Source organism: Pristis pectinata, chromosome 2 (genome assembly GCF_009764475.1).
Source record: "Pristis pectinata isolate sPriPec2 chromosome 2, sPriPec2.1.pri, whole genome shotgun sequence".
Taxonomy (NCBI): domain Eukaryota; kingdom Metazoa; phylum Chordata; class Chondrichthyes; order Rhinopristiformes; family Pristidae; genus Pristis; species Pristis pectinata.
In genome coordinates, this window is record NC_067406.1 from 54,562,739 (window position 1) to 54,579,621 (window position 16,883).

The 16,883-nt window shown below is 40.6% G+C and overlaps 1 protein-coding gene across 3 annotated transcripts in view; it reads left to right on the forward strand.

The window, feature by feature from the left end:
- Nucleotides 1-880: 880 nt before the first annotated feature.
- The window catches only part of rgs7bpa (regulator of G protein signaling 7 binding protein a), a 48,280-nt gene continuing 32,277 nt past the window's right edge, over nt 881-16,883 (forward strand). For 2 of the 3 annotated variants that reach the window (XM_052043413.1, XM_052043431.1), the window contains exons 1-2: nt 881-2,635; nt 3,433-3,599. In XM_052043413.1, the coding sequence (XP_051899373.1) occupies nt 2,486-2,635; nt 3,433-3,599 (317 nt within the window). In that variant the 5' untranslated portion in view covers nt 881-2,485. Of the gene's footprint in view, nt 2,636-2,901; nt 3,130-3,432; nt 3,600-16,883 lie in introns of those variants that run through there. The other variant, XM_052043423.1, reaches the window with a different exon arrangement.

Genomic DNA, 16,883 nt, shown 5'->3' on the forward strand with positions numbered 1-16,883 from the left:
ATTCTGCTTTTTATTCGATCCACTGATCAAATCATATCGCAGTTAAGCTAGAGTTTCTCATCCCATTGCACTTTCTGATGTTGACTGCTATGTTATAATGCCAGTGGATGCTGACTTCGAATAACCGACCAAGCAATGTTGGCAAAACTGATTTGTATTTTAAACAATTGAGCCGTTGCTTACAAGGGACAATCTGAAATGCCCCCCTTCCCTCCCCCACTTTCCTACTGAAAATTAAATTGCATCTCTCGTTCCCAGTTTTGACGAAGTGTCGCAGTCGCGAAAGGTTGGACTGTTTCTCTTTCCGCAGATGCTGCCTGACCCGCTAAACTCGCCCAGCATTTTCTGGTTTTGTTTCACTATCTCAAATGTGTTGCTCCTTCCGTTCCCGATAGCTGGCGTGCACATTAACTTCTGCCGCGCTCCCAATGTTGACTCGCCGAAGTTTCGACATCCAAGCGTGTCACGTGCAAACAAGAGTGAACGTCGAATTCACGATTTTACTGAGCAGTATTGCAGAAATCCTAGATTCTCCGTGAACTTCATTGTGCGTGGCTTTGGGGAAATAATGGGGCTAATTGAATAAGTATTTCCAAGAACGGATACAGTGGGCAGAATAGTCTATTTCGGCTCTCTGGGGGGGAGAAGTAAGGTCATGAGAACTGACTAACTTTCGTTTCAGACTACGAGAACTCACTCCCTTCTTCTCTGCACGGCCTTTCTTCTCCAGCTCCCCTTCCACCCGCCCTAATGTTAATCTGGTTAAATAGCTTCCTTCTTCCAACCCTTGCAATACTAATGGAGACGGACAATACCATCGAAAATGTTACCAATCTGTACGTGGAAATTTTAAAAAATCTATTTAGGCGTGTCTTTTATTGTACCTCGCCGTACCTCGGTACAAGTGACAATAATAAACCAATACCAATATTTGATCTCCATTTATCATTTTATTGCTCTTCTTGGGGTCCAGCTACCATCGATATATAGTTCTAAAAACAGAAAATGCTGGAAACACTCAGCAGGTCAGGCAGCATTTGTGGAAAGAGCAACACACACAAAATGCTGGAGGAACTCCGCAGGTCAGGCAGCATCTATGGGGGGGGGGGGGGGGGGGGATGGTATGGAAAGAAAAACAGTGTTTCAGGTCGAAGACGCTTCCTCAGAATTGGAAAAGAGAGAAAATAGATTTTCACCGGGATGTAGTTTATTCATTCTGAGATTGTTGCTATGCATTCTGTTATCCTCGTGGTTCGTGCTGCAGAATGGAGCAACATTTTAATGGCTATCAGTTAAAGCAAACCTTCCCCTGAGATGTCTGGGTAGAAATGACTGCCTCTGATCTTTTTGTACAGATACTTAACAGGTGTCTACCGGATTCCTGCTAATGGATTAACGCCTCCGAGAGATTTGTTTTTTAAACGAGTGCAATGAGCATTTGTACGGTAGTATCAACAACAATATTTTTTCTCGCATCGTTTCTGTTTCTTAAGCATTTGTCTATATATAAGCCTTTTCGGAAATATGCATTTGTCGGGGGTTCTCATGTAACCACGCTTCACAAAATTATGCTATGTAGATCTGAGGTGTGATATCGCGTATATTTTTTGCCGTTTGGTTTAATGACGTGGTACAGATAATGTACCACTGAAGCTTCGATCGATGCACGTTTCTAAGGTAAGGGCAATGATTGTTTTGCTGAAGTAAACCGGAGTCACATCTCACGCATAACGGTAAATGCCTAGCTTCAAGGAAATTGTTCTATTTTATTACCATGTCACTTGCCTTCCTAACATCTGAACGTGTCAGTGTTAAGACGCCGTGTTGAGGCACTGCCGACGCTGTTTCACATTTCCTTGGCTCAGTGTCGAAATAGCAAGATCCAGCTCCTGGCGTTGTATTAATATTCCTGTCCTATCAATTGTTGTGTCGCTATCCACGTCAGCCTGGCTGATTCCTGCGCTTCGCATTTCCACCAAGGTTAGAACGGCACAAAGGCCATTCGGAAATACCTAAGATTAGAGAAAACGACTACAGCCACTTCCAACCCACCTGGATCCTTCGATTTTTTTTATTGCTAAGGTGAAATAAAAAGCCGCTGTGACTGCCCTACCCCGGGAGAATTAAAAGCGAGATCGTTCTCACGTAAGATTCCTGCAGCCGTCAAATTCTTAATGGAAACTCCTAAATCTTCGAGATGTGAATTTCTGCCCGATGAAATCACCATCCCAAACAGTACGGAGCATGCTAACATTAGGATATTTCGTCTGATCCTAGATAGTGGTGACTCTGAAGCATGTTGAAAGACGAAAGCCAGCGCCCGCTTTGCAGGCTCAAGGTTATGTAGGGGAGGAAAGAGAGGGAAAAATAAAGAGAAAGCATCTCTTTTCTTGTGTTTTGAGCGCCTACTTCTTTCCCGGAGAGCGCGATCCGTCGCAACCCGCCTCACCCCTAGCGAGGACCAGTTCATCTTGGATGTGTATGCATGAGTTCTGTACTGAATGGGCGCAAAATCCGCCCCAAGTCGCCCGGCTCCATCCTCCACGTCGGGAAGGCGCAGTACAGAGAAGCGGAGCGGAGAGGCAGCTCCGAGAGCGGCGCCAAGTCCTTCCGAGCCCTGGACGAGTGTAGGATGGTAAGTACAAACTACTAAAAACAGCACATTTTAAAATCCACATTGACACTCCCCTTCCCCCATCAAAACTACTTCCAATTTCGATCACGTGCAAATGCACAACCATATTTGTTAATGTGGAGCAATGGCCTGAATGATGACTGAATGTCAGTGTTATTCTGAGGCGTCTATTTATGGCACGGTCTTATCTATTCTATTGCATGTGAGTTCGTTGCATATTGAAGTGCTTTATTGAATACTAAGTGGAGTTCCCGTGCCTAAAGGACTCAAGTCCCTTCTCTCTGCGTAACTAATATCAACCTTGGCGTTTTAATTAAGTATCCGTGTAAACAGAACTGTTTGGTATGGGTGGACGATAAGTGCATCATTCCTAGAAAGACCGAACATGTTTTCCTTTACCAACACTGTGCTGATTTACTGATCTTACATCAGAAACTAGTAAGACTTATTTGCAGTGGTTGCATTGATTTGCGGCTCAGATGGAAGCTGGACAGGTACAACTAGTGGAGTTGCATTTTTAAAGCATTTTAAGGGGTCGCGATTGTTAATGGCGCAATGGTAACATCGCTATTTATTCGCTGTATTATGGGGGTGGGGGTGGTATGCATACAGAATAGTGTATTATCGCAGCCGAGGTGTATGGCTGTCACACCACTGACCTTCGAATTTCTTTTCTTTCCTGCTTAAGTGGTAGCAAGTGCTGATCTTTTATTTTTCTAACCCCATTTCGCCGCTCCTTTTTTTTGTAAGAAACTACGGTAAACTCTTCAAGGAGATGACCAGAGTTTTTTTTTCAGATGGTGCAAGACTTCAACACCCAAGTAGCCCTTTACCGTGAACTGGTCATTTCCATCGGAGATGCCTCCGTGGATTGTCCCTCCCTGCGATCTGAAATGCAGAAGACGCGGACCAAGGGTTGTGAGATGGCACAAAGCGCACATCAAAAACTCTCCGCAATCTCGGGGTGAGTGAGCTCTTTAAACACGATAGATACGGGCTTTGAATTTGAACCAAAGTCGCCTTCTCAGAAATCAACTCTGAACTTTATGAACAAATTTGCCGACAGAGGATGAGGTTATTTCAAACGGTGACTGCGCGATACTCATTCACCCATAAGCGGATCGAGAGCTTTAAGATTTTTTAATGGTTTTATTACAAAATGCTATCAGGTCATTACACTTAAATCCTTGGAGTGTTCCCATTAGTCACCATTGTTTCACCCAGCAAATTCCGTGTCTGTCCCGCTTTCCAATGTCAGCTTCTCCCTTGGAGAAATTGATTCCTCCATGGTTGGTCTCACGTTTGCGACGAGCTTTGCTCTCAAACGGAACGCCGGGGTCCCACGAAGTATGTAACTTACACAGCGTGTCTACTGGCGAAGATGATAAAACTAAATGGTGGCGAAGACACATTTATTTTCCGGTGGTTATTATCATTGTTGTGCTCGTAAAAATGACTGGCCGAACCCCAGGTTTGCCAGCGTCAAATTGTAACGCTTATTGTATAATTCTTTTTGAATTCCATTCCCATACTGTGCGATCTCAGCAAGCGAGCCGCAGAGATGTTTCAGTTGATTAACTGGACTGCCTATACTAAGAAAGCCTTCATTTGTAAATGTTCGACTAGGATCCCATTTGCTTTTGCTACTTACCTTAATAGATACTAAGAACACCAATGTCTGAGGAAAAAGGAAAATTGTAAGCGTCCCAGTCCCACTGGTTGGCATGACTGCTCTTGAAAGGACACATAAAGAAACACTGAATTGACAGGATCCAGTTCAGCAGCGCTGACCCTCCTTGCCTCGGTCAAATATCTTGACGTCACATTTTGGTTCTCACTTGATGAATAGCCAATTTTCCAATACGAAGGGAATGTGTAACATAGTAAGGAGTTGTTAACTTCCAGGAAATAGAGAAAAGGTTAGCACATTTTTAAAAAAGTGAGTAACAGTGAAATGTAATTGATTGTCTGTTTAATTTGTATACAAATCTGATCATTCATGTAAAGACATTATGGTTTAGGCCCAAATGAGATACTGGAGGATGGGTGCAGTTGTATTCATCTTGTCAGCAGCACAGAGACAGCAAGAGTGACTACTGACTGTTTTATGGGCCCTCCCATTTTCTTTCTGTTGATTTACAATGGAAGAGAAAATTTTGGAGTGCGCACATTAAGTGCCCATTTGCTCTCAGCTCATTTTGTACCACTGCCATTATTAATTTCATCCCATCTAATTGAACTACTATGAAAAATTACATTTTCAGAAAATAAAAACCTCTGAGCATCCATGATATGAAACTAATAGTTTGTCTTAATGCAAGCAAAGTTTCAAAAATACCCAGTGCAAACAATAAAGGGTAATCTAACCGGGTAATGGAGGTTTAAGAAACAAGCAGTGTAGAGGCCTGTAAAATGGGTTTCGGCATTTAAGGAAAATCCAAGGAAAGTAAAAATAGAAGAATAGAAAGGCTGAACTTGAATCTGGACATGAATACGTTGAGGTGATCCCAAGAAGATATACAAAGAGTGAGGGTTTGAAATGAAGAATTGACACTAATGGGTAAGTTCCCAGTTAGTAACTTAATTTCTAATTAGACAATGAACTTCTGACAATTAAAAACTAATTTTCCTGGAATATGTTTGGAAAGAGACTACTTATTAGTCATACTGCCAATTTAGCATTGGTCTGGCACAAATTTATCCTCTGTTCGAATGTTAATCTGCAGTTTAGGATTCAAACTATTGTTATCCAGAACAATAAAGTAGAAATGCTTCATCAGGGAGTTGCTAGGTGGCTGCAATGGATTGTCATTTCTTATTGAGCCTTCATTTGTGTTGTCAAGCCAAGATCCCATTTGCCCGTTCCAGTGGTTCCAGTAGACACTTTAAAACCAAAGCCACTTTCTGTGGAAGAATTATCCTAGGTCCTCAGCCAACATTCTTGTCTCAGTTGCCACAATCATAAAATTATTGTGGATTCTCACTGGTGTGGAAACTAGTGCATTTATCTATGTAACCATTTTGGAAAAGAATTTACTGTGTAATGTCTGGAAGTACTTCTACTTCACTTAAAAGCCCTGTGCACAAAAGTCTAGACCAGGGCAGTTCAGGGGGTAGGTTGAACTGACAGAAGAGCTGTTCTTTGCACTAGGCATAAAGTTTAACTGTATCTCCTCCCTCAAGTGAACATGTAGGATCCCATGGCACTACTCTGAAGAATAAGAGAGCTATCCTTGGTATTCAGTCCATTTTTCCCTCAACCAACATCTCTAAAGCAGATTATCACATTGCTATTTGTGTGAACTTATTGTGTGTAAATTGGCCATTGAGTTTCCATATTGCAACAGTGATAACACTGAATGTCTGGAAACTCTGAGATTGTGAAACTCATTAGGTGACCATGAGACTTATTTCTTACCAAAACCACGAACAAGGAGTAGTTTTAATTTTTAAAAATGTGTATTGAAACAGAAGTTGAAGTTGTTAAATGATCTTTTTATTCAAAAAAAACATGACATTGAAAATATAATTTTATTGTTGGCGTTGTGATATGAAGATTTAATTTTCAGTATTGTGCAACTCACAGATCTTTGTACATATGTTTTATAAACACCCTGCTTGTGCTGCAATGGAAGTTTAGACCTTGGCCATCATACGCGGGATCAGGATTGGATTCACAAATATAGTCAGAATTTCCCTCCTTTTCTGTAGTGAACATAAGGGACTCTAAACACAGTGCAAACTGGTGGACATTCTCCTCTCTGCACTTGACATTGCATGCAGGAATTTTGCAGGCTGCCAATCCACCATTTCATTGTCTACTCATCACCCTTCGTATGGAACTTGTCCTGCAGATTTCCATCTGACTTCCCTGCAGCAGAACATGCACATGACTTTGTCTTCTGAGTGCCCATGCTGTCTGTGTTCCTGCCCTGATTACAAGTGCCAAATACAAATTGTGCCTCTAACCTATCCTCTAATTTACACAGTGTCCGTAGCTGAACTGACGGCTCTGTACATCAGATCAAGTGGTGGTGTGTCTTCTTGCTTTTCCAACTCTACCTTGCCAGGTTGAAATTATCATTTATTTGTAAAGGGAAAGGCAAGAGGATATAATTGTAATGCTCTGCAGCTTTTAAGTTAAAAAAGATTATGGAATAAGGAGGAATGGGATGTGAGAAAGCGGATCAGATATGAAAATTCCAACTTCTGTTATTTCAGTTCTGCTGCTGACTAGGGCTTCAGGCATGGCCTTTCCATTAATGGCCATGAGTCTTCTCTCTTTGGGGATAAGGACTTGCAGCCATGTCTGCCCCTCACTGATTAGCTTTGGTTCCTTTTGTGTGCCAGCTTATCCTGCTAGAGAGGGACACGAGTGATATCTAAAAGCATGAACATTATGAATCGTGCAAAACTGTCAGTTTTGAATAGGTGGCCATGGATATATGTTGTCAAAGTTATGTGTGCTAAGTGAAATGAACTTATGAATGTTATGTTCATAATGGGGCCAAAATGTGCTGCTAACTAGGCAGTACTTCTGCAGCATGAAGGTCGAGAATACATTGTGTGTGTGAATTAGACTTCTTGGTTGTCCCTGGTTTTATCAGGGCATTCTGTAAGTTTCTGATCTAGGGGTTGGATACATTCAGCTTAACACCTGCCAGAGCTGTCACATCTGGTATTACCCCATTCTTCTGAATGGGATCATCAACTTTTATTTAAGAGGTAAGCTTTTTATTTTTTTAATTTATTTTTATTCATTTCACTGTATGTTTATGCTTTTAATTAATTGGCAAGAGATTAATTTGCTTAAATTAAAATATGTATTAATTCATTTTTAAATTTTTCTTATTTTTTTAATACTTCAGTTTTTTTAGTGAACAATGAGAACATATTGTTCTGAGCAGTTCCAGAGTTCAGCAATATGTTTGATAGAATGTGGAACTTGAAAGTCACAGATGTGAGGACTTTGAAGTTTTTGTAGTGTGGATCCAGGTCCTTGGGGCTTGATATTTCATGTTGACCTACATCACTATCTGGCCCCGCTACCTTCTGAGAAGATCACATCCCTCCTTCTCTTCATTCCTCAACAAAGTCTCCAGTTCTGTGCTGGAAAATATTGGAGACTACACTTTTCCATATTGTGTCATTATAATGTAGTATTCCGTATCTGACAGAATTCCACAACAACTTGCATCATCTTCCTTGGGCACATGTTTAAATGGTGCAGCTGGTTTTACATTTTGCAGACTACCTTTGTCTGATGTTAGTCAATATTGTGCACAGTTCTGGTTGTCAGACTGTAGGAAGGATGTGATTGCACTAGAGAGGATGCAGAGGAGATTTGCCAGGATGTCGCTAGGGTGGAATGTTTCAGTTATAAGAACAGACTGGATATGCTGGGTTTGGTTTCATTGCAGTAAAGGAAGCTGAGGGGAAACCCGATAGAGCTGTACAAAATTATGAGAGGCATAGATAGTAAGAAACATTTGCACACAGCAGAGGTGTCTAAGACCAGAGAACATAAACCTAAGGTGAGGAGTAAGAAGTTTAAAGGGGATTTGAAGAAGAATTTTTTTTTACCTGGTGGGTCGTTGCAATCTGGAAGTCACTGCCAGAGAAAATGGTTATAGGCAGGTGCTCCCATAGTATTTAAGAAGCATCTGGAGGAGCATTTGAATCACCAGGGCATAGTGGGTTACGGACCAATTGCTGGTAAATGGGATTGGTATAGACAGACACTCAGTGGGCCTAAGGACCTGTTTCTATGTTGTATAATTCTATGACTTTCACAGCTTAGATCTACTGCTGAGGTGTGTGGTCACTGAACAGCATGGTTAGCGTGGCTGTGTGCTCCAGTTTTGTTAATTAACATGTGGAAAAAATTTGGCGTATTACTGGCATTAGAAGCAACAGATATATGATAATCCTGCTTCAAGATCCCCATGCACATTTTCAGAGGCTGAATTCAAAGCCCTGTGTATGTTTAATCCATTGTGCAAGTTATTCCCTTATATAGATTAATTTTAGATTCAAAGGATTTTCTTTAAAGGCTGGAATGTTTCTGCAAAAATCATAATTAGTTTAGTAATATGTTGGGGAAATATTACAATTTGTATTTCCTTTACATGTTTAATGAAGAAATCAATATTCTCCAAATTGCAGAAGAACAATAAAATGGAATCATTTTATCAGTATTTCAGTAATTTCTTTTTTTTAGTTCATCCATGATGGTCAGCAAGTGACATATTTCCACACTTGATCAGCCTGTTGATATTATCTGGGCTAATGCATGAAGAATAACCATTTGGCAAAGTACTTAAAAGTGGAATTGTGCATTTGTACTGCACCACCATAAAGAACAGAAAATAAAATGGGAAAATAGGAAAAGCAGAACCAAGAACATTAATGATTTGAATATGTTTTCACTAATTCCTTCTTCCATGTATTCAAGCATGCACAAAATCAAACTCATTCACGAAGTTGCACACACCCACATCTAGACTACTGATACTTTAATATGTTTGTCCACAAAGGAAAGAGAAAAGTGTTTGCTGGAAATAACAGCTTAATACACCATGGACTATGATGCATGCTATTTTTTACCTGAGACAATGAATTATATTTAATATTTTTGTATTTACTATTACCACTGGAAATCAGTCAAAGCTACTTTATGATTTGAGATGCTGCATAATTGTTTTTCAGATCGCAGGGCAGAATATTGTAGTGTCCCCCGGGGTCATTGTTGGGCCCTTCTCTTTTTTTGAAATGCATTAATGACTTGGGTTTGGGTATGCAGAAGATAATTTCAAAGTTTTAATATGACATATAAATTAGAATATAATAAACAATGAGGAGAATAATAACAGACTTCAGCAATATGAATGGATTGGTGCAATAAACATAAAACTGATGAAAGGATAGACGGGAGCAGCATGGGAGTGTCCTGCCTGCAAGTTCCATTCCAAGTCACACACTGTCCTGGCTTGGGATATACTGTATATTCACCATTTTTTCATCTCTACTAGGTCTAACTCCTGGAACTACCTCCTACAGCATTGTGGGAGTACCTTCATTAAAAGGTCTGGAGCAGTTCAAGAAAGTGGCCCACCACCACCTTCTCATGGGCATTTAGAGATGGGCAATAGAGTGCCCAAATGCTGAAATATGAATAAATAAAAACATAAACTACTTAGTCCAATTTTAAAGAGGGCACAGCAACAGAACAACCTAAGGTACATGCACCCAAGTGTTTATAGGCAAGGGCTAGGTTAAGCAAGTTGTTGTAAAAATATGCAGGAGCTATGCCCTTATTTGGAGTACAAAATCAAGAAAGTTAAAATGAATTTTATAAAATACTAGTTAGGACCCATCTGGAATATTATAGCCAATTTTGTGTATCTTTACTCTTAAGTAAAAGAAGTTGGGCTTCTCTTTGAGCTCAGAGAGTGTGAACAAGAGACTTTCTAGAAAAAAATCAGGATAAAATATGTTAATTGTACATCAAGACAACAGATTCTCAGGTTGTTCTAAGAGCAGGAAGTATTAATAGGGGAGCTGATGGATATGTTCAAAATCTTGAAGTGTTTTTAAATTAGCTAAAACTGTTTCTGACAGCAGGTTGGTTGGTAACAAGAGGACATGGATTTAAGATAATTGGCAGCAGAATCGGAGAAAGCATGAGAAACTTTTTATTTATGCAGTGAGTTTTTTGAGCTAGCATGCACTGCCAGAAATGTGGTGAAGTAGACTCAGTAATATATTTCAAAAGGATGTTGGGTAAATTACTTGGTGAAAGAATTTATGGGAATATGGAGAAAGATAGTATTGCAATTAATTGGATGTTTTTTCTAAGAGCCAACATGAGCAAGATGTTGTCATGTGGAATGCTTTCTAAAACTGTCAATTTCAGTTTTTAACCCTTAGAATTATAGGATTATTTTACTTATGTTCATGGGATCAAATTCCACATCCTAATTTTTCATGAGAAGTTTAATGTTACCATTTTCCATTGGTATATTTTATACCCGAGGAGATGTAATTTGGAGATAATAGCCCAGAAAATATTGGGAGCAGCAAGTTACCTGCATTCATTGCTAATATACCTATTAGCAAGAACTTCCTGAATGAAGCTGGCTCTGACCTGATTGATGTGATCCATTTATGGTGATTCTGAAACTAATAATCTAGTGTTCCCTTCTCTGACAGGAATTCAATGTCATAGAATTGATTTTTGAGTTATTTTTAAAAATCTTGCTCATCGGGGCTGGAAATCTGTCCACAATTATATTGTTTCCTTATTACAAGTAAATTGTTTAAATTTCTGCTGTCAACTTTAAATTTTCTTCTGTGACCACCAACTCACTCCCAAATGCACAATACTAAATCCACCACACTTGTGCAAATTTTAAAGACTTGCTTAAGCTCTGTTTCCTGTGTAGCTTCTTCAGAAAGTGAATTGCCAAGATAAACAGACTTCCCTCATAAATGACTATTTAAGTTCAAGTAGCAGGAATTAATCTCATTGCCTCTCATTATCCAATAATATTGCACCTTTTGTAGAATACAAAGAATAAAACTAAAGATATATTCCAGAAGTTGCCTCCCAAATACATATGCAATTTTTACATTTTCATTGGATATTTCAATGCCCAATCTACAGAAATTCATGGACCTCACTCCTGGTTCAGTCATCACTGGTGATGAAGTGGGACCGTTGCAGCCCAAAACATCTTCCTAAATCCCAGATTGTAATAGTAAGGATGTCCAATTTTATTACACACTCTTTTATTAACATAGGCACATTTTGCTCTTTGCAAATGATTCAATGTTCTTCTCTTGCTTGTGTATTTAACGAACCCTCTTTTTTAATACCATTTTATGATTGTATCTGCATTCCATTTAGTTTCCCTTTTCAGATTTTTGAACTGATTTTGTTCTAGCCATCAACTCTGCTTGGTTCTGTGGTTTTCCTTGTATGGTTCCTTCTCTACATGTCAGGTTTTGTTTTACACACTTTCTGCTTAATTCATTTTATCCATATATGTTTTGCTGTCCTCTTTGGGTTCAGATATTGTTTGAGCTAACCTATATGTTACTGCTTAAGGAAAAGTTCCTGTACTCTTTTAGTATTGGGTATCAATAAAGAGGCATTTACAAAAATATATTGCAAAATCAATATAAGTCATAGAACATACAAAACTATTTCTGCATGAAGCCAACACGTATTTTTAAAAAAAGACAAAACTAGTCAAACCATTTCTTATCTAAATGTACAAATGAGAGGTTTTTCTTAAAAAAAGAGAAATGCTGATCTGCTATGTCAAAGGGAAACAAAAGATTTTGTAAAACTCTATGCAAAGTCTGACTCCCATTTTGCTATATCCAGGATGTTATTTGCAAGTGTAAGAGCTCCATCTATAGGGAGAAACTCAACTTTGACAACAGAAATGAAAAATGTGCTACTGAAATTTCTGAAGTAACAGTAATTTAACCTTAATTAACAATCTGAACATATACATGTTCCATTTAGGAGTAAGTTAATTTAATATGCAAGTAGATTTGCTTCGTATTGTGAAAACTCTAATTTCTGACTGATAGAACATAGAACATAGAACAATTACAGCACAATTCAGACCCTTCGGCCCACAAAGCTGTGCCGAACATGTCCCTACCTTAGAAATTACTAGGCTTATCCATAGCCCTCTATTTTACTCAGCTCCATGTACCTATATAACAGTCTCTTGAAAGACCCTATCGTATCCGCCTCCACCACCATTGCCGGCAGCCCATTCCACGCACTTACCACTCTCTGAGTAAAAAACTTACCCCTGACATCTCCTCTATATCTACTCCCCAGCACCTTAAACCTATGTCCTCTTGTGGCCACCAATTCAGCCCTGGGGAAAAGCCTCTGACTATCTACCCTATCAATACCTCTCATCATCTTAAACACCTCAATCAGGTCCCCCCCTCATTCTCTGTCTCTCCAAGGAGAAAAGGCCGAGTTCCTTCAACCTGCTTTCATAAGGCATGCTCCGCATTCCAGGCAGCATCCTTGTAAATCTCCTCTGCACCCTCTCTATGGCTTCCACATCTTTCCTGTAGTGAGGCAACCAGAACTGAGCACAGTACTCCAAGTGGGGTCTGACCAGGGACCTATATAGCTGCAACAATACCTCACAGCTCCTAAATTCAATTCCCCTATTGATGAAGGACAATACCACAGAGTAACCACAGAGTCAACCTGCACCGCCACTTTGAGCGTCCTATGGACTCAGACCCCAAGATCTCACTGATCCTCCACACTGCCAAGAGTCCTACCATTAATACTATATTCCACCAACATATTTGACCTACCAAAATGAACCACTTCACACTTATCTGGGTTGAACTGCATCTGCCACTTCTCAGCCCAACTCTGCATCCTATCTATATCCCTCTGTAACCTCTGACAGCCCTCCAAACTATCCACAACACCCCCAACCTTCATGTCATCCGCAAACTTACTAACCCACCCCTCCACTTCCTCATCCAGGTCATTTATAAAAATCACAAAGAGTAAGGGTCCCAGTATAGATCCCTGAGGTACACCACTGGTCACTGACCTCCACTCAGAATACAACCCTTCAACAACCACTCTTTGCCTTCTGTGGGCCAGCCAGTTTTAGATCCACACTGCAATGTCCCCTTGGATCCCATGTCTCCTCACCTTCTCCATAAGCCTCGCATGGGGTACCTTATCAAATGCCTTGCTGAAATCCATATACACTATATCTACTGCTCTCCCTTCATCGATGTGCTTAGTCACATCCTCAAGAAATTCAATCAGGCTCGTAAGGCAGGACCTGCCCTTGACAAAGCCATGCTGACTATTCCTAATCTTATTATACCTCTCCAAATGTTCATAAATCCTGCCTCTCAGGATCTTCTCCATCAGCTTACCAACCACTGAAGTAAGACTCACCAGTCTATAATTTCCTGGGCTATCCCTACTCCCCTTCTTGAATAAAGGAACAACATCCACAACCCTTCAATCTTCCGGAACCTCTCCCGTCTCCATGGATGACACAAAGATCATCGTCAGAGGTTCCGCAATCTCCTCCCTCACCTCCCACAGCAACCTGGGGTACATCTCATCCGGTCCCGGCGACTTATCTAACTTGATGCTTTCCAAAAGTTTCAGCACCACCTCTTTTCTGATATCTACATGCTCAAGCTTTTCAGGCCACTGCAAGTCCCCACTACAATCCCCCAGATCTTTTTCCGTGGTGAATACTGACATAAAGTATTCATTAAGTACCTCCGCTATTTCTTCCAGATCCGTACACACTTTCCCACTGCTGCACTTGATAGGCCCTATCCTTTCGCATTTCATCCTCTTACTCTTCACATACTTGTAGAACGCCTTGGGGTTTTCCTTGATCCTGCCCGCCAAGGCCTTCTCATGTCCCCTTCTGGCTCTCCTAATCTCTTTCTTAAGTTCCTTCCTTTTAGCCTTGTACTCCTCCAGATCTCTAACATTACCTAGCTCTCTGTACCTTTTGTATGCTTTTCTTTTCCTTTTGACTAGACTTATTATAGCCTTCGTATACCACGTTTCCTGTATCCTATTATGACTCCCCCGTCTCATCGGAACATGTCTGTTCAGAGCTCCACACAAATATCCCCTGAATATTTGCTACATATCTTCCGTACTTTTCCCAGAGAACATCTGTTCCCAATTTAATCTTCCACTTTCCTGCCTGAGAGCCTCATAATTCCCTTTACTCCAAGTAAACACCTTTCTAGCCTATCTGTTCCTATCCCTCTCTAGTGCTAATGTAAAGGAGATAGAATTATGATCACTATCACCAAAATGTTCACCCACTGAGAGACCTGACACCTAACCAGGTTCATTACCCAATATCAAATCAAGCACAGCCTCTCCTCTTGTAGGTCTATCTACATACTGTGTCATGAACCCTTCCTGAACACACCTAACAAACTCCACCCCATCTAAACCCCTCACTGTCTGGAGATGCCAGTCGATGTTTGGGAAATTAAAATCCCCCATCATAACAACTCTGTTATTCTCACACCTTTCTAGGATCTGCTTCCCTATCTACTCCTCAATAACCCTGTCACTATTGGGCGGCCTATAAAAAACACCCAGCACCATTATCGACCCCTTCTTGTTCCTAACCTCCACCCACAGAGATTCTGTAGACAATCCCTCCACAACGTCCACCTTTTCCGCAGCAGTGACACTATCTCTGATCAACAGTCCCACTCCCCCACCTCTCTTGCCTCACACCCTGTTCTTCCTGAAACACCTAAAACCCGGCACTTGAATCAACCATTCCAGCCCCGGAGCCATCCAGGTTTCCGTAATGGCCACCACATCATAGCTCCAAGTATTGATCCAAGCTCTAAGCTCATCTGCCTTGTTCACAACACTCCTTGCATTAAAATAGACACATCTCAAGCCTGTCTGAACACATCCCTTCTCTATCACCTGCCCATGGCACCCACTCCTAGCTTCCTCTATTTGAGAGCCAAACACCTCTTCCCCAGTCTCTCCAGTACGGATCCCACCCCCCAACAATTCTAGTTTAAACTCTCCCCAGTAGACTTAGCAAACCTCCCCACCAGTATGTTGGTCCCCCTGGGATTCAAGTGCAGCCCGTCTTCTTTGAGCAGGTCATACCTGCCCCAAAAGAGGCCCCAATGATCCAGAAAACTGAATCCCTGCTCCTTACTCCAATCCCTCAGCCACACATTTAACCTCCTCCTCATTCTGTTCCTGTACCCACTGTCGCTTAGCACAGGCAGTAATCCGGAAATGACTACCTTTGAGGTCCTGCTTCTCAACTTCCTTCCTAATTCTCTATTGATCTTAGAAGTTACTGTAGCTTTTTGAAAATTGCTTTGTTGTACTTTAAAGTTTTTTTCTAAACAACTCATGGTTAAATTATTGTGCAATTTACTGATGAATGCTGACTATGAAAAGCTAGATTCTTAATAAGCGATTTCCTGAAATAAACGAAGTTTTCTGTTCACTTGGAAAACTGAACCCGCTTCGTAACAGAAATGACAGGTTTGTATTAATAAAATAAGATGGAATTATAAATGTAAATGTGGCCAAAATTGTAGGTGCATCTCGTGTAGCACCTCCAACTCTTTCAGCTTTAGTATTGCAGACGTACCTCTGCTGTACTATTGTGAACAAATTAATCCACTTTTCTGCCTCCTTCACCATTGTAAATTCTATATTTCTTGAGCTGCTTCTGTACCTGTGGTCTATTTAAGTAACCCTTTTACTGTATAATTTGGCCTGGCTGAACTCCACTGCACCAATGGTATAACAAGCTTCAATTTTGCTTAGACAGAGTTTTATATGGTAGTCAAGAGATTATTAAATAAAAAGAATAGCTTTCTTGTTTATTAGTAGTTTATTTTTAAAGAGGCTTCAGGGCCCAGTAGCTTTCCCACACAACTTCTATTATAACAACTACACACATATGAATTACACAGTGAATATTATTCTATTGAATGAGAAAGTGGCCAACTAATATGAAAATACAGCTGTAATATTTCTTCATAGTTTATACTTCAAATAGTTGATGTAACATTAAAATGTAACATACTATGGTAGCAACAACGTGACAGAATGACAGAGTGGTACAAAAGATAGTAGAGACTGCATTAGAAAAGGAAGTGTTTTCAAAATGTAAGGTTGAAGTATTGAACTTTATGGCTTGGGACAAAGCAGCAAGTTAATCTGCTAGAGGAACTCAGTGGGTCAGGCAGCATCTGTGGAAGGAATTGAACAGTCGACGTTTCAAATCAAGAGCCTTCCAGATGAAAGGTCTTGACCCGAAACGTCAACTGTCCATTTCCCTCCACAGATGCTGCCTGACCTGCTGAGTTCCTTCAGCAGTTTGCTTTCTGCTCCAGACTCGAGCATCCGCAGTCTCTTGTGTCTCCAGCAAGTTAACCTGTTTTTTTTAAAGTGGTTATTGCATTGACCAGATATAACTCTTGGTGACATGAATAGATGAATATAGGACACATTCATGTGACATCCCTCCCCCCCCCATCTTTCATTTTGATATAGCTGTTAATCCATTTAAGATATTGGGCTGGAGTGCTTTAATACGAGGTCAGTGGTACCATGGAGAACATCTGGTCAGCTACAGTGTGCGAGGTAGCCCATTCTGGATTTCCATGCCAGTGCACTGCAATGCTTAAGTCAGGAATGCTT